We start from the raw sequence: 21,547 nt of genomic DNA on the forward strand, positions 1-21,547 counted from the left end.
AGTAGATTTCCAAATTAAAGCTTTGGATACATTATGATGACTCACACACACAGTCACACACAGACACACACACAGGCATGCATGTGCACACACATATATACACACAAAGACACAAATGCGCATACAAAAACACACAGACACTCAAACGACATTTTGAGCCTAGATGGTTAACAAGTCTGTGGTAAATTGTTTGCTCAAAGGTCCTGGCTGTTCCTTATCATGCCTACTGTAGATTTCAGACGAATGCTTATCCCCTTCACATCTTAAAGCCAGCCCCCACCCTCCATAGAATGGAAATTATTTAGGATTAAATCCAAATATCCCTTGCTGCATTTGACAGATGCTGTCTGCCGTTCTGTTACACAAAGTGCAAGCACTTCCTGGTACACTGTAAAAGATCCCCCGTATAAATAATTTAAACGTTTTAGTTTTCATAAACGCCGGATCAAAGTGCATCAGAGTAGTATGGTGATGTTCCCAAAACTCTTACACAGCCCAGACCCATACTGTTAAATGGACTCCACCTGTAAAGTAAAACTCCCCTTATGCAATCTGACACAGGCTGTATGAAAGTACATAGCCTCTGTGTGGCTTTTCATTACATCAGATGATGTTTGTCTTTTATGAAAGCTTAAGAAAAAAAATGTAATGGCAGGCAAAAGGCAGAGAGCTATTCCTCAGTTTTGGGGGAGGACTGTGTAGGATTTCATTGTCTCAGAAATAGCTTTTGTTTTCAAGAAGTGCTTAAGAGAGATGGTGAAAATGTTAGTAATGCATTGTAGGGTGTACAGAGAAAAAGAAAAACATTGGGGTGGCCACACAGTATGGCATTCTCAGTGCAAACAGCAAACAGCCATCCAAAGTGTTTGAGGCTGGTTGTGGAGGCTCTTGGTGTGGAGGGAGATCCCACAGCGAGCAGCTCTCCTGGAGGAGCCTAACTCAGGATGTACACATGCAACAGCAGTCTCCAGGGCACAGTTACTATAGAAACCTCTAGCACATTTAGCCTAACAGGTGCCTTGTTTTTATAGCAATATCTCATTGCATGACAAGCCTCACATTCAAATGGCCGTAGAAATGACAGCATGGGCGGAGTAATGAGATTAGCAACCACATCATTACATTCATCTAGTCAGTTTGTCGTGGTACCGCATGATAGGTGACCATAACCTGTGTGCACAAAGCAAACTTTATCCCTAAAAGTACCTCCGGATGCAGTTTCTAGAAATTTCTACCTTTAGATTTCCTCCTAGTTCACAAAGCTTTTTAGTAAGAAAATGTAAACTTAAAAAACTATGGGATTAGATTTGTTGCTCATTTGATTTATGTTTTGTGACAAAATTCTTCAGAAATTGTTTGAAGAAAATTATATTCCCATTCAAATTGTTTAAAATTAGGATTGAAATTTTACAAAGCAAATTTACACAGCAACTTTGTGTATGTGTCTGGACATCATACTCCTGAACATTCTACAAGGGTAGAATAATGATTAAAAAAGGAATCACTGTGCCCTACTGTATGACTAGTTAGATGTTAAGACAGTACCTGCAATGTCAGCTAGTTCTGTGTATGTATGTTTTTTTGTCAGTTAAACACACAAATATGTCCTGAGTCATATTGAGGGGAGGTGTGAGTGACTTGTTGGGTGAGGAGTGTTTGAGAGAGGTGAGAGAAGCAGGGTGCCGCCGGCCTCGCCCAGCCTCCCCTGTCCCAACTGTATTAGTGAGCATTCCTGCCTGCCTGCCTGGCTGGTTGGTGAGATCTACAGCTGTTCTCACAGCGACATGCTCCCACCCAGCTGTTTCCCTGCCATTACGAAATTATTCTGCGCTCAGATTGACATGGCAGTCCAGCTTGTTCTCAGCCGCTGGACTGAAATATTTGCTGTAATGCCACTATGCTGACAATAAAGATCAGAGATGGAGGCATCAAGCTGAACATTTTTGAACTGCAACTTGATATCCATCTGGCTCAGCGTAATCCCTTTTGCTCCAATGCATTTTAGTGCTCCTGCCTGCAACGAATTTCAAGTGCCCTCTTCAGTTGAAATAATGGTGATGATACCAGCGCGTGTATTTACCGACTCATCCGCTCCTCTCCCCTGCGGAGTCAGAGGCCACAGGGCTACGTGTAGATACTGGAGATGTTTTTAACTCTGATAAAGCAGCATGCGCGCTACCACCGCTATATCTGTCCCAGCTGCTTTTTGATTTAATTGTGCACAGCCTTTGTTTATCAGTCCCTCGCTATAATCATCTGCCCTCCCCCCTGTTTTTGCTCTACTTTTGAATGTAAATAAACTGTTTGCTGTTTGTGCATGTAGGAGGTGTCCAGATGGATTTGACTGCCTAAAAGTGGGGAGGAATCCTAACTATGGCTACACCAGTTTTGACAGCTTTGGCTGGGCTTTTCTGGCACTTTTCCGACTCATGACGCAAGACTACTGGGAAAAACTCTTTCACCAGGTGCAATTTTTGAATCTTTCTTTTTCATCATGTTTATATTACGTACCCACATTTCAATGACATATTTGTCATGTAACTGAATAATGGTCCATACCTGATCCTTTATTCCTCCTCATTCATTTGAAGTAACAGATATACGAATGTATAATACAATTTCAAATGCATGCTTAAATATGTGAATTTGTTTGTACTGACGTTATGTCTACTCTTTCAGACTCTGCGTTCGGCGGGGAAGACCTACATGGTGTTCTTTGTGCTGGTGATCTTCCTCGGCTCCTTCTACCTGGTCAACTTGATCCTGGCTGTAGTGGCCATGGCCTATGAGGAGCAGAATCAGGCAACCATCGCTGAGGCCTGGCAGAAAGAGAGGGAGTTTCAGCTGGCCATGGAGCACCTCCGCAGAGAGCAAAGAGTAGGTGCAGTCTTTTAGCAGAACACAGAACACCCAGCAAGGATACAACATTTGTTTGTCTTTTCAATCTCAAACTTAAGTGGAACACAAGAAATGAGAAGATATTACTTTGAACATCATGTCTTTCTGTGTGAAGTTGGCAGCAAAAAGACAGGCGCAGGAGACGGACTCGGTGTTGTCCCCCGAGTTGTCCCCGTTCTGCCTGAAGATGGGCAGTATACGGCGAAACAGCAGCAGAAGGAGGAGATCTCACAGGGCGTTATCAGAGGAGACAGCGGAGGAGGCTGCTGAAGACAAGTCTGACCCTTTGGACGAGCCGATGGTACGCTGCTCAACACTCAAAAGCCTAAACCTTGCTGTCAGTCTTTAATGTTCCTGACCTAATGTGTCCTCTGTGTCTCTGTAGCCTCCTCTGTCTCCCCTGCCCGTCCACCCGCTCCTGGCCACGCTCTCCTCCCACCCCCTCAGCACCCGGCGAGGAAGCCAGAACAGCATCTTCAGCTCCTTCCGGGTACGCAACAACTCGGAGGCCGACTTCGGGGACGACGAGTACAGCGTTTACGGGGACACCGTGAGGAGCCGCGCCAATTCGACGGTCACTCCCTGGAAGAGGAGGACGGGCAGCGTGAGGAGCCACTGCTCCCAAGTCTTCACCCCCAGCCTCAACATCAATGGCCGACTCAACATTTCCCTAGACCAGAACGGAGTCACCACCGTGGGCCTGCACACCCCCACCTCCATGCCCGCCTGCAGCATGGAGAAGGTCAAGGAGGACACAGTGAGTGATGGGTGCCCGTCTGTGATCAACTGAGACAATCCTACAAGAGAGAAATATGTACTCTTATTGGGATGTAGTATTTTCAAACTCACACACGCAAACACACACACTTGTTCACACCAGTCTTGGCACTCAAATTAAGAAGGCCTTGCTTTTAAATCCATAACTGCCTATGTGTGTGTCCCATTGCTTGTCTCAGTCTGTGTTTTTCCCCATGCTTGTGTCCCAGGAGCCCACCTGTGTGCTTGAGACTCCCAGACCTGCTCTCCAGCCTTCCCCCACAGTGACGGGGCCTCCTCCAATGCACAGGAAAAGAGGGCTGAGCTCCGTCAGCTTCCTCAGTGATGCCATGGAGGGTGAGAGTCATTTCAGAGGTCAGACGTAATTTTTTTTATTCCCTTTATTTGCAAAATACCAATGCTGAGACATTATATATCATATATATATCATGTCATCAGCATGCCTCACTCACATCGTCTGTCAAAATCCACTACTTAAATCAAGGCAGGGTTTGCACAAAAGCCTGAGTCATACATGCATGGACTTCAGGTTAAGATACAGAGAAAACAAACAGATGAAAGTGCATGCCGAACCTACCTGGGTCTGTCTTTGCAGAGCTGGAGGAGTCGAGGCAGAAGTGCCATCCCTGCTGGTACACATTCGCCAAGAAGTACCTGATATGGGACTGCTGCCCCTGGTGGCTGATGCTGAAGGAGTGGGTGAAGTGCATGGTGATGGATCCCTTCCTGGATCTGGGAATCACCATATGCATTGTCCTGAACACCCTCTTCATGGCCCTGGAGCACTACCCCATGACTGACGAGTTCAACGGGATGCTCTCAGTGGGCAATCTGGTAAGGGTTTTTATGGCAGGGGATACGATAGGAGTGGGCAGGTTTCCAGGATACGGGGTTAACACTCTCTTTCTCCTAAGTGCTACTGGACGGTACATGACCAGTGGAGTGGGCTGAAAGCCTCATTAAAAAGGCAGTAAACCCACACAGGAAAGAGGAATGGCATAAGAACACACCATTCAGATAATGTATTTCTATATCAGGCAGCATGTTTTTTTGTTGTTTTTTTCTCCCCGGTTATGCTGAGCAAGACTTGTGGAGATAATTGCTTGCAAATGACGGAGAGAGCACAATACCAGTGCAAAATTAAACCATGTTGTCAAATATTAACATGTTGAACCTATGTAGAAGGTTCATTTGTATTTTGTCATCTCCCCCTACTGGTAAATTAGGAAACCTGCCGATGTCTTCAAGTTTCCTAATCAAACACATGGGAAGTAACACTTTTCTATTTCAGGATTTGAATTTTTGTGCATATAAGATTGTAATACCTACTGGGTTCAATGTAGTATGCTACTAGCAAACCTGTACCATGGCATGTGTTCAAACAATGCAGTCTCTACTTCTCTCTCCTCATTTTCTGTCTATCCTCACTATTATGGGCTGGAATTGCCAGCTCTGCTTAAAATAGATTAAATACTTCTCATAATTGATGTATTTTGTTCATGCTTCTCCAAGAGCGCTAAATTCAGTTTTTTTCAAGGGTGGAAATGCTAGTATTTAGTGGTAGGAGTATTTTTTTTTTATTAATCATTTTACTTTTACTTAAATGTGGTTTGACTTAAGTATTGTATTTTGCTACATTTTAAATCACATCCATTACAGAGTGCAAATTTTGTAAGCTGTCCATAAGAATTGCATTGCTGAGAAGAGTTTTGTTTATTTGATTTTATTTTTTGCAATTAAAAGTATCAAGTATGAACTAGATTGGCCTTTTAGAATTGCATGGAAAAGATCACATCTAACAATGTTCTCTTTTGTAAAAAAAAAAATAAAAGTACATGTGCTGCTTTTTACTCTTACTTAAGTAGGTTTTTACACCAATAATTTTATCTCTACTTAAGTAAAACTTTAGCAAAGTAACAATACTTCTACTTGAGTAGAGTAGGTTTTTTCCGCCCCTAAGTGTTTTGCTGTCCCTCTGTGTCTATTCCAGGTGTTCACAGGGATCTTTACAGCTGAGATGGTGCTGAAGGTGATCGCCCTCGACCCATACTACTACTTCCAGCAGGGCTGGAACATCTTTGACGGCATCATAGTTTGCCTCAGTCTGATGGAGTTGGGCCTCTCCAACGTAGAGGGGCTGTCTGTCCTGCGCTCCTTCAGATTGGTAATGGGAACCATTAACACTCACTGTGATTTTATTTAATTTCATGTAAAACCCTTTTTAAATGTTGCTCATTTTTCATTATTTTGTTATTCATCGTTGCTTGTGTTTGTAATTATTCACAGTTAATATAATGAGGGGAAAGCTTTGAACTGGCGCCTTAGTAAACTCAGCCACAACTAATCTGTCAGCTATTATTGAGAATGTGCTGTGTCACCTCTGAGATCAAAGAAGTGGATGACATGCTTTAACATAGTCACTTCAGTTATAATTAATATGAAAATGTATCTTAATTTCATTATGTGTGAAATGTGAAATACAGTCTTTGACAATGAGACTTGAAAACATTGTTCAGAAAACTTAAAACAGACCCATAAGTTTCTTCATCTGAAGGTTTCAATGCAGAGGTCTAGAATGTCTCGTAGTCCAACATCAAACTTAAACACAGTCAGTTTCTTATGAAAGAGCAGCATCATTTGTTTTTTTTTCATCTCTCTCCCTTCATCAGTTAAGAGTCTTCAAGCTGGCAAAGTCCTGGCCCACTCTCAACACACTCATCAAGATCATCGGTAACTCAGTGGGCGCGCTGGGCAACTTGACGCTGGTGTTGGCCATCATCGTCTTCATCTTCGCTGTGGTGGGCATGCAGCTGTTTGGCAAGAACTACCAGGACTGTGTGTGTAAGATCTCTATGGACTGTCAGCTGCCCCGCTGGCACATGAAGGACTTCTTCCACTCCTTCCTGATTGTGTTCCGGGTGCTGTGCGGCGAGTGGATCGAGACCATGTGGGATTGTATGGAAGTGGCCGGGCAGCCCCTCTGTATCCTGGTGTTCATGTTGGTCATGGTCATAGGGAACCTGGTGGTGAGTACAAAATTGGAGACTTTTATATAATTCAATATCCCGAATTTATCAACATTATATGGCATCAGGAGGTCTGCCTATAGAGGATGCCCATTGCACGCAAAAGCAGCCAACTGTGACTGCTATCAGGTCCAAATGATGATGTCATGCGTAATCAGGGATTACGTTGCACCAATGAGGATTGGTGATTCCATATTATGAGGATGGGACCTGCTTGGACAGCGATTGGTGTCTCATAGTGATGAATTCTGATTTGTGGATTTTTCCTCCAGGGTTCTTGAACACCTGCCAGTAACTGAGAAAAAATGGTTGTGTCACGGCCTCACAGTGACTGTCTTGCAGATTAGCATTAGCCGACTTCAAAACAGATCTAGTCTGGACAACATAGAAACCATCTGTTCTCCCTCCAAAGTCATATATATGTATTATCTTCACATGCTGTCATGCAAAGTGTGGTCACAACAGATACACAATGGGCTGGAGCGGCTTTACCACTGCTTGATGTCCCACAGGGCTGAATGTTTTATCCACTGCTAATGAATTAAGCCTTATGGGTGAAATTGTGACCTAAGCACTGTACAAAGGATCAGCCAAGGCTATGGCACAATATGTTCCAGCTATCATTACAGCCTTTGTTTTATGTTCATATAACATAAAACAAAGCTTCCATATCATTGCTAACTGTTTAGATAAAATATTTAATCCACGTATCAATTCTGTTTATACACAACTGCTGTCACTTGGCGCCACAGCAAGGGTATATTGGTTGGTCCACCCATATGGTGATTTGTTGTCCAGCTGTGTCCTGGAAGCTAACATTAATGAGAATGGATCAAAAAAAAAATCCCAGACAGCCAGCAGTAGCAGCATTACATTCATGATCAGTGTTTTTAAAACCTTTTGCTTAACCCCAAAATATTATTCTATGTTCTTTGCATGGCTGATTACTGATTCTGTCTTTAATGCAGATCTATTATTCAAACTAATGCATCTGTGGTTTTATAATAGCAGCATCTCATACATTATTTATCTCCTGACAATATCCACGGTAATGTAGTTTAAAAAAACATTCCCTCAAACTGTGAGTAATAATTACCACCACACAGACACCTACAGTGGCTTTATTGCCTTGTTAGGGAAAAGACCGGATCACAACCGTGCTCCTTATGGAGTTTGATGGTCAGAAACCTCCTCTGCACATGAATCATGTGAAAGCTGTTTATCCGAGGGATTATCCAGGATGCTTAGGGGCGAGAAGGTCGAAGGGCATTCATCACTAATCATCTGCTCATGCTCCCCATCTCTGACTGGCTCAGTGGCCTGGCCCAAAGATGATTCCTACCAACTGTGCACATCACACACACACACACACAAGTGCACGGACTTACACACAGAGTTATCCAGAGTTATGCTAGATGCCGCTGCTCTCTAAGCTAGTAGATAGATTACTTGGGAGTAGGACGCTTGAAAACTTGGGTTCTTGGGGCAGCTAGAAGCCATATGTGTCTGGGCACGACTGGATACATCCTCCTGCACTTAGAATGCAGGATTGTGCAATGTTGAGTGGCGATGTCATGTCACTTAACCTCAAGATCAGCTTGAAGACTACATTCTGCTTTGTAGAGACAGATAGATGCTGATATAAGAGTAAACAATGTGCATATACTCTATAAACTCTATAAAAAAATATTGAGGCTATTAAATAAAAGCAATGTTCTAATAGTTTCTCAAAATATAACTGCAGTCTGGGCACCTCTCACCCATCATGGAACTTCAGATTTACTAGGTTGCAAATAATTGTATACATAAATCTAATGCATGTGTCTGATCTGACTGTCACCAGGTGCTGAATCTCTTTCTGGCTCTGCTGCTCAGCTCCTTCAGCTCTGACAACCTTTCGGCTCCCGATGAGGACGGCGACTTGAATAACATCCAGATCGCTGTCGCCCGCATCCACAGCGGCGTCACCTGGCTCAGCACAAATGTCGCTGAACTCTTCAACGGCAACGTGAAGCACCAACAACAGAAGGCCAAAGAAGCCAGTCAGTCCATCAAGCTGGTCGCCAACCACGTGGAAAGCAATGGGGGAATTTGTGGACGCTATGAAGAGAAGTACATCATACCAGAGGAGGACAGCTATATGACCAACCCCAACTTGACCGTCATTGTTCCCATTGCCCCGGGGGAATCAGATGTGGAGTTTCTCGAGGAGGAGGAGGAGATTTCTGAGTCATCAGAGGATGAGGAAAATAAACCGGTGAGTTTTCCTATACCATACATATTTCTGTGTGTACACAGGGCTTGATATTATCCTCATGGCTCATGATTCTCCATAACTGGTGGTTTTCAAAAGTTATCAATTCCCAGCCTTATCCGTGTGGACTTGGCATGTTCTTTCCGTGTCATGTGGCCTTCCCCCACAGTCCAAAGACATACAAGTCAGGTGGACTGGAGACAAGGCTCCCCTGCCCTCTGCCCATTATGTAAATGAAAAATTCAAGCTAGAGGTATAACAAAATACCTAACCATCATTAACTATCTGTTCAGAAGCATGAGGAGGAAGATGCAAAGTGGTAGTTTAGTCATGCATGTTTAAATAAAACAGATATTAGAACTAGAGTGTAAGAGGAACGAGTAGCTACATCAGTTTGCAGTGTGATTTCAGAGTGTGTGATAGATTGTTTAGTGGCTACATTCAGTTAGCAAGTCAGCAAGCAGAGACAGCCTACTCATGGCAATTACATACTAATGTATTTGTGATGGACACTGCAGTCAGTGATTTTCAATACAAACATCAGAAGTAAGAATTATATTGGGATTGGTTGAATTAAGAATTCCGATGAAAACTCAACCAAAACGACAATGCAATGCAGCGCCTCCTCTGCCTCGCTCCCTCTAATCCAATCCTCTGCAGCCCTCCTGGCTACCATACTGACATCAGATGGTGTGCAAGTGAAATGTTATATAGTGTAATGATGTAAATTGACAGGAAGAGAGGATGCCCCCTCCTGAGAGATTCCCTGATTTGCTGGAAGATAAGCCACACAGAGGTGTGGCTCTCTGTTCTCTGCTCTGTGAGGGGCTTTCATAGTCTGAAAAGATCTGTCCATCTGTTTTGAAAAACAGTTTTGCTGAATTGAAAATAACAATACTGTATTCTTACCTATGGCAGTTAGTGGATGTTAATTTCAAGGTCACTGTCGGAAATTGTATGAGACAGTAAAATTTCATCCTGTTTTTTCACCCTCATGTCTCAGATTCTTGTTTCACTCTTTGTTTCTGTTTGTTTTTGAGAGACACAGAGAAAATATTCTTCTAGAAAGTTCTCTCTCAAAGGACTCATCAATTAAGCTCTCTGTTTTGACTCCTAGCTTCAAGTGAAACAAAATACACCAAGATGTAGACCGTAATCTTATACCAATCTTCACATTTTAAGTGGCTGCTGCTCGTGTCATTCAGAAGTAAAAGCAAAGTGAAGGGTTGATGAGGTGATGGAGGAGGGGCATTAGATCCTGATGGGGGGAGGTGAAGTTGACGTGGACGTGGAGGCTTTCCGGACGCATAAGCTGTTAATCTGCCAAGCAGACAAGGTGATCCCTGGCAGAGATTTGGTTACATAAGAACCAAATGCAAGTGCACACAAATAAATCTCAAGTAGACCAGCCATCTTTTTTTTTAAGCAGTTGGAAAACATATTTTGGCTCAAAAACCAGAAATAAAATGAGAACAGTTCCTTCGATAAAAGTTGAACTACAATGGTGTCCTGGCAAACAGTAAAACTGTTTGTGTATGCGATGTAATAATAGAGCAGATGGCCAGGGAGGCTTTCCAAGTGAATACTGGCCAAGATGCCCGAAATATGACTTTTGAATCCAGATCATTATTGTACAATGTGTTCTCACTGACTGTTGAGTTTGGACGGCTGCGTTATTTTGAGGTGATTAAACTTTATGCGATGAACATCTGGTGAAGTCTTCTCAGAAAGCAGAGCTGTACATGGAAAAGATAGAATAAGTGGCTTTTTTCTATTCATAGATCAACTAGGATTAATCCCCATATCATTTTAACTCTTATTTAACCGGGCAATATGACGAAGGACACATACATATTTACAGCAACGGGCTGGGGAAGAAGTTGCTGGGACACTTTCACTCCTTGGAGTTTCTCAGTTCAACCACAGTCTTAAACTTTTTGTCACTGAACAGTTGGGTTTTCAGTGTTTTACTCAAGGGCACTTAGGCAGAAATACCCTTGCCTGTAAAATTTCTCTTTAAAATTGTTGCCAACAGTTTTGAGCATGTGGACATGCATGTGGATCATTATCATTTGCTGCGTTTATTCTATACAAACACTACAAGGCTAGTTACCCTGTTACCCATGTTACCCTTGACCCTCTCTTTCCCCCTCTAATCACCTCTCTCTCTCTCTCCAGCTCTCATGTACTTTCTGTGTTGATGAAGCAACCCTCCCTCTCCCTTTCTCCCTCCCTCACTGGCAACAGCGCTCTGTCGCTCTCCCTTTCTGCCTCCCCTCCTTCCTCCGTCACTGAGTGGCTGCGGATGGGTGGGGGTGGGGGTCGGAGGGCGTGGCGGTCCTGGCCCCTCCGGCAGGGCCAGATGTGGAGCGAGGCCCCGCAGAGCAGATTAAACTGACAGAGCCGAGCAGAGCCAGGCAGGGCCAGGCTGAGCGGGGCGGGCTGCGGTCTGGCTCGCTCCCTCCCTCTTTCCCTGCCCCGCGCTCAACTCCCCACCACACCAGAATTAGGCATCAGGGGGGGAATGGAAATGAGGAAAAAAAAAAAACGCCTTCTCCAGCCATCCATCAGCTTAACTGGGCATCAGCAGCTGCTCAGCGGTAAAGAAGGATATATTTTACACGTGTAGGGCTTTAAACACACACCAAAATGACATGGCTGTGGTCACTAAGGAATTAGTTATGAAGAAATTGTTTATTATTCTACCCTTAATATGTAGCCTAAACCCTGTCATCCAGACTCAAGATTTTGTGTGACTTTATGATTCAGTGTTTTTATTAACTTCATTGAATTTCAAATGTTGGTCTTTTTCAAAGGTAGAAACTTCTTTAAACTGTTCTCCTGTCAGATTATCATGCAGTCCTTGCATCCTTGTATGGGTGTAACAGCTTGCACATCTACGTGTGTGTGTGTGTGTGTGTGTGTGTGTGTGTGCATGCCTCAATGTGAACAGGACTAGTAGTAATACTCGTAGTACTAGTAGTCATAGAAGTAGTAGTTCTCTGTTCTACGTTTTTCACTGCTGAAACACTTTGTAAGCATACATGTGTGACAATGCTATGATAACAGAAGGTAAAGTGATCATCACTGATCCTGCTGTAATGCTGACTCCACAAAATGCCATCAGTGCACATTCTTTGTCTTTGAGCATTAAGACTGATAATGCTAGTAATCTTGTCTCCAGGTCCTATGTTCTTTCATGCTGGATTATACTTCATACCCATTTTATTGGATTGAAGCTGCACCTCTGTCCCAATAATCCCAGTAAATCATGTTAAATATGCTGCCGTTATGACACATGAAAATCTCATCAAAACTGTATTAAGACTCGGGTGGAGAGAGTGAAAGGCAGCTGCATCCAGGTGAACTAGGCTTTAAAGGGAAAATCCACCCTAAAACACTTCTCACAGCTGTTGGTGATCTGCGTTGCATTTCTGGGCCCATGTTGTTGTTTGGTGTTTGTAAAATTTTTCAGGAATCTAAAACATCAACAGTAAACGTCCAGTTTTGGTGTCAGTCCCTCAGACTCACCATGATTTCAAGACTGGTATCCATCATAGAAGAGGCAGAGATACCAGTTTCTTTACAGACAGTAGCCTCAATAGACCAGAATGCAATGCAGCCACGAGACAGGTTGTGTTTTGAGTAAGGGGCGAGGCTGCAATCATAGACACACCCCAATGTTCACAAACTTGTTGGCTCGCTTGCTATATTTACATGACCGTACACCAACCTTTGATTGAAAGCAACAAGTTGGGGGTTGTCGAAAGGCATTCTGGGAAATGTAGGAAATCACTAACAGAAGCAGAAGTAGACAAGGCAGGTTGAGGGAAAGTGGATACAACAAAAAACTTGATTAAATCACTTCATAAAAGAACTCCTGGAATGTATTGAATATTATAAATTGACAATATCTAACAGTGTAAGAGTATCTGAGGTTGGATTTTTCTTTATTATTGTTTTATTGTTTAATACTTGATGCAGTCTACATTCTGTACTATAAATGTATAACAGCTTGATGTTGATGAGAGATTCTGATAAGCCCATTGCAAGTCCAGTGACCAATGCATACTGGATCTAAGATTAACTGGCATATGCGTGAGTGATGGGGTGGTAACAGTGTGACTCCCTGCTTCTCAGGAGAAGGTCAGCCTATCAGAGGGCAGCACAGTGGACCTGAGGAAGCCTGGGGAGGAGAGGGATAACCTCTCTGAGCTGGCCGAAGAGACCATGGAGCCGGAGGAATGCTTCCCCGAATGTGTGTATAAATTACCACACTAGCCTTCTTGTAGAACTGAGAATTGTAACCCTACTACAAATATAACAAAACAACTGATATGTTAAAGGCTACACTATTTTCACATATGTCAGAAGTTCATTTGGCACTGCTGTCCATTCATGTGATGTGACGTGTCCTGCTTTGTGTTCACGTTGCCTCCCCAGTCTGCATGAGGCACTGTCGCTGCTGTGACATCGACACCAGCCGTGGTCTGGGCCAGGCCTGGTGGAGGCTGAGGAAGACCTGCTACCAGATCGTGGAACACAGCTGGTTTGAGACATTCATCATCTTCATGATCCTGCTCAGCAGCGGCGCTTTGGTACGGCCGCTTGGTGCTGCTCCGGGCCTCAACCTTTCACGGGGTTCCCACGGGCTTCAAAAATCCTTGTGGATTTGGAAAAACTAAAATGAGGCCTTGAATGCTTTTGAAAATGAATGGATGGCCTTGAAAGTACTTTATTTTTATATTTTCTTATTAAAATATAGCACCCAAATTCATCAATATGCCTCAGCTCTCTCAAGGATCAACACTTCACATGCTGAGGAAAACCCTGTGTTTGTTTTAAAATGAAAGATTTCACCATGATTTCTTGACTTGACCAATGTCATGTCTTATCTCAAAACATGTCAATTTTTACTCTTTGAATTTGAACTTGAAAGTGACTGAAAAGTCATTGAATTTGGTGTCCAAGTGAGTGTGGGAACTCTGTTTTCACTTGTATTTCAGCCTTCACCTCTAGCCTGGTTCAGTGTCTGTTCATGACAACAGCCACACAGTACTGAAGCTTGTGGAAACAGAGTGTAATGACACCCTTTCTGCAGTGGTTTACTGCATACTGTAATGCAAAGCTCTTGTCTCTCAAACAACTGGTTTCCAGATCATTAATTGTACCTTCTGATAGCTTAAAAGAGAAACTCAGTATTGCATTACAGTAGTGCACTGCTGCATTCAGTATAACTGTGATGGCTACATCTGTATCTTATTCAATTATTACAGCTTCTTGTGCCTGCATCTTTTTTGACATATATCCTTTACTGATATTAGAAACAATGTAGCCCTGTTTTCTTATTCTGTTGTCCCTTTGCTGCTGCAGGCATTTGAAGATATCTACATTGAGAAGAGAAAGGTTGTAAAGGTGGTGTTGGAGTATGGCGACAAGATCTTCTCCTACATCTTCGTGCTGGAGATGTTCCTCAAGTGGATTGCGTACGGCTTCAAGAAATATTTCACCAACTACTGGTGCTGGCTTGACTTTCTTATTGTGGATGTAAGTGAACATTGTACTGCACATCACAGCATTTTTTGTTGCTCAAAATGAAAGGATGCTATGGACGAAAATAATCAGGCTTTGTAACTTTGTACAAACTTTGTACATCAGGCTTTGTAGCTTTGTTTTCATCTCAAATACTTTATTGCTAGTATTAACATACTAACATACCTCTAAAATTACCTCTTAATAAGTGCCAGATTATTCACAGGAAAGTACTTGATAGTCCATTTAGTATACTGTACTTTGATTGGCGACTTTCCTGATCAAAATTGTCCCGACCCACCCATCTGGTACTCTGGTACAGACTGCTGTGGGAGTCTCATGTGGAGCTTTAACTTTGTAAAGTTGTAATTGCACTCAGTGCAGTACACTGCAGCTGATGTAAGGTTCACTTTGCTAAACCAAGTTAGCTGTTTTGGTACCTGAGGGAATTTACTATAAACATTCAACTCCTCATTTGTAACATCTTGGAACTGTTGCACATTTTACACGAAGTTGCTCTTATCCCAGTATTTTGCAGGACAAACAATTGAACGAAGTACTCCAATGATTGGAGTCACTGCATTACAGTTTGTGAGCAGCCTTATTATAACGTAAAATGCATTTGGTTCTGGCACTTCCCAGTCTGTAGTGTGTAGTGATCAAACGTGGCCCTTAGGGCCCGAGGGCTGCAGCCCGAGGCCTGACTTGACTTCCTCTGATTTCACCTGCTGTTACACAGATTGCCACAGACCGCTCTATTGTTAGGGTAAGTTCTAGTTAGTGGGTCCCAGGTGAGTATGGGCTCTAGGATCGGAAACTTGCATCCGCATCACAAATGCTTCTGTGTTTCTTCACTCGTAAGTGCTTTCTGTTGAGATATTAAAAGCCACCGTCTTGTTTCCAAACAAATACATTTCTTATTAAATGAAAGACTTTTTGTTGTTGTAAAAAACCTTCTCAGCAGTCTTTTCTTCCAAAGAAAATCCCTTCTATCAGTTGATCCTCTTGAATACAGGACCTTGGCTTTTATATCAAATAGAAATGCACTACCATGTACTCAAATGTTTATCTACAGAAGATCTGTTGCTTAATACAACCATTTAAACCTAGAAATAATAGATTGCTAAATAGACAGTTAGTCTTATTTATTATTATTTTAATTTAGAAATATACTGGTTGAATTTATGTCAAAACCACTGTGTCTTACTCATGTACTGAGTGTTACACGTTATATTTTCTAACTGTTTAGGAGAAATGATCAGTCCTGTTGGTCAGTGCAGAGATTGTTGACTATCTACCTTTCTTTTCTCTCTTTGAAAAGTACCAGCTTACTTTTCTTTTACTATGCTTTTGCTGTCTACTATGCGTATTTGCTGTCTGTACTTCCTTGGAGCCAAAGACTTCTCTTGTTCTCAGGAACATTTAATTTTGAGTATCTTCTTTAGATATATTGGACAAACCCATCTAAATAGACTTTTATAAAGAAATACAGATCATTGGGACCTTAATAGCCCTAAATTGCTTTAATGAACTTATTTGGATCAATTGGATGCAAATTGGGAAACAAATTTGGCAAAGCAAGATTTGTTAAAATTCTTTATAAAACCTCACTCTATTTGATATATATACATATTCTATATGCATATATAGCTGAGTATGTATGCATGCACACTGGTTGTACATATGTGCATACTTGTCTGTGTTTTGTCACGATCGATCATAACTCTACATTAATTTCTTATTTCTTTCATTTATATCATGCCATTTCCATTCATAGCTTTCATCCAAGGGTCATTCAACAGCGGAATACCATTCTGTTTTGTCTGTTTTGGATGTAGAATAGAGTGGACGTCTAAATTTGATAAAAATCTAAACTATACAAACTAAACATTCGTGTTCCTAACTGTGGAATGTCCCAAAATACACAATAATATAGAACTCTAAAATATGGCTCTTCAGCTGTCTTCTACCTGTCTTTTATGATCTCTTATTTATTTTTCTCTATAAAAATAGTATAATTGTTTAGACAGCATAAAATTCTTTGTTTGACCGTTGTGTCAATAAGAATATGTATGATATTGTTTTATTCAAATATGTATAAATGGTTTTCATAATGTCTCTTGCCCATTTGAAACTCCTTGACAACAACTTCCTCTTTGTGTTATAAAAGGACATTTCAACTTTTTCTCCAAAGGTTTCAAGGTGAATCGGAATTGACCTACACATTTAAGTTTGTTTTATGAGTCTTAGTCTAAATGTCTCTCTGTACCCCGTATAGGTGTCCTTGATAAGCCTGATAGCAAATTCCCTGGGGTATTCCGACTTTGCTGCCATCAAGTCCCTCAGGACCCTCCGGGCTTTGAGACCTCTAAGAGCCTTGTCCAGATTTGAGGGCATGCGGGTGAGAAATGCTTTTTGTAAACATCTTTCTACTCTCACTCATTGATATCTCATATCCTTTTTATAACAGTGTTTCTGTTGACTAGTAACTTGGGGTTAATACCTCCACCAATGAGGTTATGTTTTCACCTCTGTTAGTTAGTTTGTCTGTCACCAGAGTATCTAGGATTTCCATGAAGTTTGGTGGTTTTGTTTTTTAATCATAACTGTGAAACTAACAGGGATAGAGACTATTCAAAATCATATGGGTATGTTCACAGGGAATCAATTTAATTTAAAATTTAAGTAATATGAATGATGTCTGATGTCCTAATGTCTTTAGGTGTAACAGCAAGTTGTAAAATTGTTCAGCATGAACTTAGTCAGGCAGTTAACTGTCAGGTCATCAGTTTGATAGAAAATGTTATTTTCTATTTATTTACATTTTAGGCATTTAGCAGACACTCTTATCCAGAGAGACTTACGAGTGGACAGGTAGAGATTCAATGTGTTCCACAAGGACACATTGAGGCTACTGATGGATGCATTGGCTGTTGTAGGGATTGAACCTGTGACCCTTCGGTTACAGGAAGGTCCTATAACCACTGAGCCTCCCTGCTGTGAGACTGACCTGTTTCTTGTTGGTCACCAGGTGGTTGTGAATGCTCTCATTGGAGCCATCCCCTCCATCATGAACGTGCTGCTGGTGTGTCTCATCTTCTGGCTCATCTTCAGCATCATGGGAGTCAACCTGTTCGCCGGCAAGTTTGGGAAGTGTGTGAACAGAACGGGCTTCGTCCACAACGCCACTGTCGTCAACAACAAGTCAGAGTGCCACGCCATGAATGACACCCAGTTCTACTGGACAAAAGTAAAAGTAAACTTTGACAACGTTGGACTCGGCTACCTTTCCCTTCTACAAGTGGTGAGTGCTCGTTTGAGTTTGCCAAATCTGCCGAATGACGGCATCCATCAACCACTTAGCAGTGCTCCTGTTCTTAGAGAACACCTCTGCCACTACAAGAGCCTGTTCATCAAGCTCGTTCTCTTAAAGGACGCCACTCAAATTATCTGGAGTGGTAACAAAGCAACAAGCTGTTTTGCACTGGTACCCCTCCTGACCTCACTCTGTCACAGCTTTCATTTGCATCCAGAAATAGTCTCTCTCTAGATACTCATAAAAGCTGGTCGTTTAGCCACTGAAGCATTAGAACCAAATGTCCTGTGTCTGACTCCTGCTTAGAGACTCCTGGGGTCTGCTGCTTCCTGCTGCCTTGGATGTGAACCAGTTCAGACAGAGTCAGAAATGAAATGATGTAGGCTCATCTCTCTTTGCCTCTGCATGAAGCCTGCTCAGTTTAAGATGAACTATTCATGTAATTCTTGTCAAGTGTGTAGTGAGAGCAGGAAGACATGATGTCTTATTTTTATTACAGAGTTTGTCTTTGGCATAGAGGCAGATGTTTTGCTAGGCTGGCATTTTAAAATTGTTTTTTTTATACATAAAGTCAATGCTAAACAGCACAATGCAATGTAAAGCCAGTAATGCTGTGTAATGTTGTATTGTATTGTAGGCTACATTTAAAGGATGGATGGAAATAATGCATGCAGCTGTTGATTCAAGAGGAGTAAGTATGTCTATCCACTTCCATGGCCTATCTCATAAATGTATGAGGGTAATGGACTGACATACAGAACTGTTTGTTTACAGGTGGAGGAGCAACCCATCAGAGAAATCAACCTCTACATGTACCTATACTTTGTCATCTTCATCATATTTGGCTCCTTCTTCACCCTCAATCTCTTCATTGGTGTCATTATTGACAATTTCAATCAGCAGAAAAGAAAGATGAGTATTAACAACATGGCAGCCAGGCCTAGGTCAGTTGGTATTTGCAAATAATTCTTAGCATTTGTTTTAACCTGCTTGCAGTGCTAGATGGATGGCGTCAGGGAAATTTAGATTCAATCACAGAAAATGACACTATGTTGGCCTTCTGGTCCTCATTGTATTGTCCTATGTTGCCCTGCTCATTTAGTTCTCCAAGCAAAACCAAACATGAAGAATTGTGTGCAAATACTATTTGACCCAGATCTTTGTTTTAAGTCCTGCACAAATTAATCATATAAAAGCATTTTTTTCTGTTTTTCCGTAAAAATAATGTTCCATATTTTTGGCTATACTTAGGTGGACAGGATATCTTCATGACTGAAGAACAGAAGAAGTACTACAATGCTATGAAGAAGTTAGGATCTAAAAAGCCTCAAAAGCCTATACCAAGGCCTGCGGTAAAAACACATTTCTCAGATATATGATATTGCTTCATTCTTTTTATTTTGATTCTTCCTTTTATAGTTTCTTCTGTTGTATGAGTAAATCTAATCTACTGCATATCACCTCATCTTAATTTGATCTGCATGCTAACATTGTTGATCTTTGTCATATTATACTCACTGGCTGATCCTCCGTTTGTTTCCCAACCCTAGAACATTCTCCAAGCCTTCTTCTTTGATCTGGTGTCCAAGCAAGCCTTTGACATCATGATCATGATGCTCATCATTGTTAACATGGTGACCATGATGGTGGAGACCGATGAGCAGTCGGAGCGCATGGAGTCGATCCTCAACAAGATCAACCTGGTCTTCATCGTCATCTTCACCACCGAATGCCTCATCAAGATCTTTGCCCTCCGTTGCTATTTCTTCACAGTTGGATGGAACATCTTTGACTTTGTAGTGATAATTCTGTCTATTGTCGGTAAGTGGAGACACTTAGAGGTTAGATATATAGCTGATGTCAGTGATGTAGTAAAAATCAATTATAGTTTAAAAAAAAAACATGAATGCTTTATTTCCTTAAAAGATTGAATTGTACATCACACATGCAACAAATTACAAAATGTATCAAAGTATTAAGTATAAGCGAAGTATAAATTGTGTGTATGTTGGCGCTATGAGGCAACCAATTCTTGTCTTGTTTCACTCTCATTTCAGGGATTGTTCTTGCTGACATCATTGAGAAATACTTTGTATCTCCAACCCTCTTTCGAGTCATCAGACTAGCAAGGATAGGACGTGTACTTCGACTTATACGTGGAGCCAAAGGAATAAGGACTTTACTATTTGCCTTAATGATGTCCATGCCAGCACTGTTCAACATTGGCCTCCTGCTTTTCCTAGTCATGTTCATCTATGCTATTTTTGGTATGGCGAACTTTGCCTACGTGAAAAAACAAGATGGGATTGACGACATGTTTAACTTTGAGACCTTCGGGAATAGCATGATCTGCCTTTTTCAGATCAGCACCTCAGCAGGCTGGGACAACCTACTGAGCCCTATCATGTCCAGCTCCCCAGACGAGTGCGACGTTAACTTTGTTAATACCGGCACTAACACCCGGGGAAACTGTGGCAGCCCCTCAGTGGGCATAGCTTTCTTTGTCAGTTACATAATAATTTCCTTCCTCATTGTGGTAAATATGTATATAGCTATAATTCTGGAGAACTTCAGTGTTGCCACAGAGGAAAGCACAGAGCCGCTGAGCGAGGATGACTTTGAGATGTTTTATGAGGTGTGGGAGAAGTTCGATTACGAGGCCACTCAGTTCATCGAGTTCTCCATGCTCTCGAGCTTCGCTGACACTCTGTCGGAGCCACTGCGCATCGCCAAGCCCAACAAGATCAAGCTGATCTCCATGGACCTTCCCATGGTCAGTGGAGACAGGATCCACTGCCTGGACATCCTGTTTGCCTTCACCAAGCGTGTCCTGGGAGAGTCGGGCGAGATGGACGCCCTCAAGCAGCAAATGGAGGAGAAGTTCATGGTGGCCAACCCCTCCAAGATCTCCCATGAGCCCATCACTTCCACGCTGCGCCGCAAACAGGAGGAGGTGTCCGCTATCATCATCCAGAGGTGTTACAGGAGGCATCTGGTGCGCCGGCAGATGAAGCAGGCATCCTACCTCTACAGACAAATCAACCACGAGACTGTGGTGGATGTGGAGAACGCCCCGGAAAAGGTTGGCCTTATAGCCTCCATGATACAGGAGAACTATGGACCCGCGGGGATGGAGGCCGTAAAGACAACAGGGGCCACCCTGATGTCCTCACCGCCATCTTATGACAGTGTGACCAGGGCAGCATTTGACCTCTGTCAGATTGCCAGATCTATATCCAGAGACTCCGAACTTGGGGAGCCTGGCCCCTCAAGTGAAAACTATGAGGAGACGTTTCTTTGAGACTTGATTGTGTGGAGAGTGTTTGTGTGGGGTTTTGTTTTTGTCTGTTTTGTTTACAGCAGAAGATATAGCCTAGCTCAAAACAACTCATGGTCATAGAGGTAAACATTTTTATATTGGCAGACGCCAAGGAAATATGCAATTTTTTTTTAATGTAGCCCACAGTCTCTATCTCAATTGAACAACCTAGGTATCAGTGATGTTAGATATACAGACACAACCTTCGTGAGAGAAAAGCTCTGAAGTTGGGCCTCTTCACTCTATTGCCATTTTCAAAATCAACATTTGGCAGATTTATTTTTTATTACATCCAGATATACCATCTTAATGTCCACCTATATATGACATGAATAATACATAGGCTATGTGCATTAACTCATAACACTACATGAACTCCAGTTTCTAACACATTAATAACGCCTGAACAGCATTACAGGACATCT

The 21,547-nt window shown here is 42.2% G+C and overlaps 1 protein-coding gene across 1 annotated transcript in view; it reads left to right on the top strand.

Annotated features, from left to right (window-relative positions):
- Window positions 1–21,104, top strand: part of LOC139913989 (sodium channel protein type 3 subunit alpha-like) — a 33,923-nt gene extending 12,819 nt beyond the window's left edge. Inside the window, exons 8-26 of the mRNA XM_071902164.1 lie at window positions 2,324–2,465; window positions 2,680–2,877; window positions 3,014–3,199; window positions 3,284–3,655; window positions 3,885–4,011; window positions 4,271–4,509; window positions 5,666–5,839; window positions 6,345–6,701; window positions 8,545–8,958; window positions 13,096–13,213; window positions 13,399–13,553; window positions 14,329–14,502; window positions 16,766–16,888; window positions 17,519–17,791; window positions 18,441–18,494; window positions 18,578–18,719; window positions 19,055–19,155; window positions 19,354–19,624; window positions 19,861–21,104. Coding sequence (XP_071758265.1) covers window positions 2,324–2,465; window positions 2,680–2,877; window positions 3,014–3,199; window positions 3,284–3,655; window positions 3,885–4,011; window positions 4,271–4,509; window positions 5,666–5,839; window positions 6,345–6,701; window positions 8,545–8,958; window positions 13,096–13,213; window positions 13,399–13,553; window positions 14,329–14,502; window positions 16,766–16,888; window positions 17,519–17,791; window positions 18,441–18,494; window positions 18,578–18,719; window positions 19,055–19,155; window positions 19,354–19,624; window positions 19,861–21,104 — 4,864 coding nt within the window. The remainder of the gene's footprint in view (window positions 1–2,323; window positions 2,466–2,679; window positions 2,878–3,013; window positions 3,200–3,283; window positions 3,656–3,884; window positions 4,012–4,270; window positions 4,510–5,665; window positions 5,840–6,344; window positions 6,702–8,544; window positions 8,959–13,095; window positions 13,214–13,398; window positions 13,554–14,328; window positions 14,503–16,765; window positions 16,889–17,518; window positions 17,792–18,440; window positions 18,495–18,577; window positions 18,720–19,054; window positions 19,156–19,353; window positions 19,625–19,860) is intronic.
- Window positions 21,105–21,547: the final 443 nt, after the last annotated feature.

This window comes from Centroberyx gerrardi, chromosome 13, assembly GCF_048128805.1.
Source record: "Centroberyx gerrardi isolate f3 chromosome 13, fCenGer3.hap1.cur.20231027, whole genome shotgun sequence".
NCBI lineage: Eukaryota > Metazoa > Chordata > Actinopteri > Beryciformes > Berycidae > Centroberyx > Centroberyx gerrardi.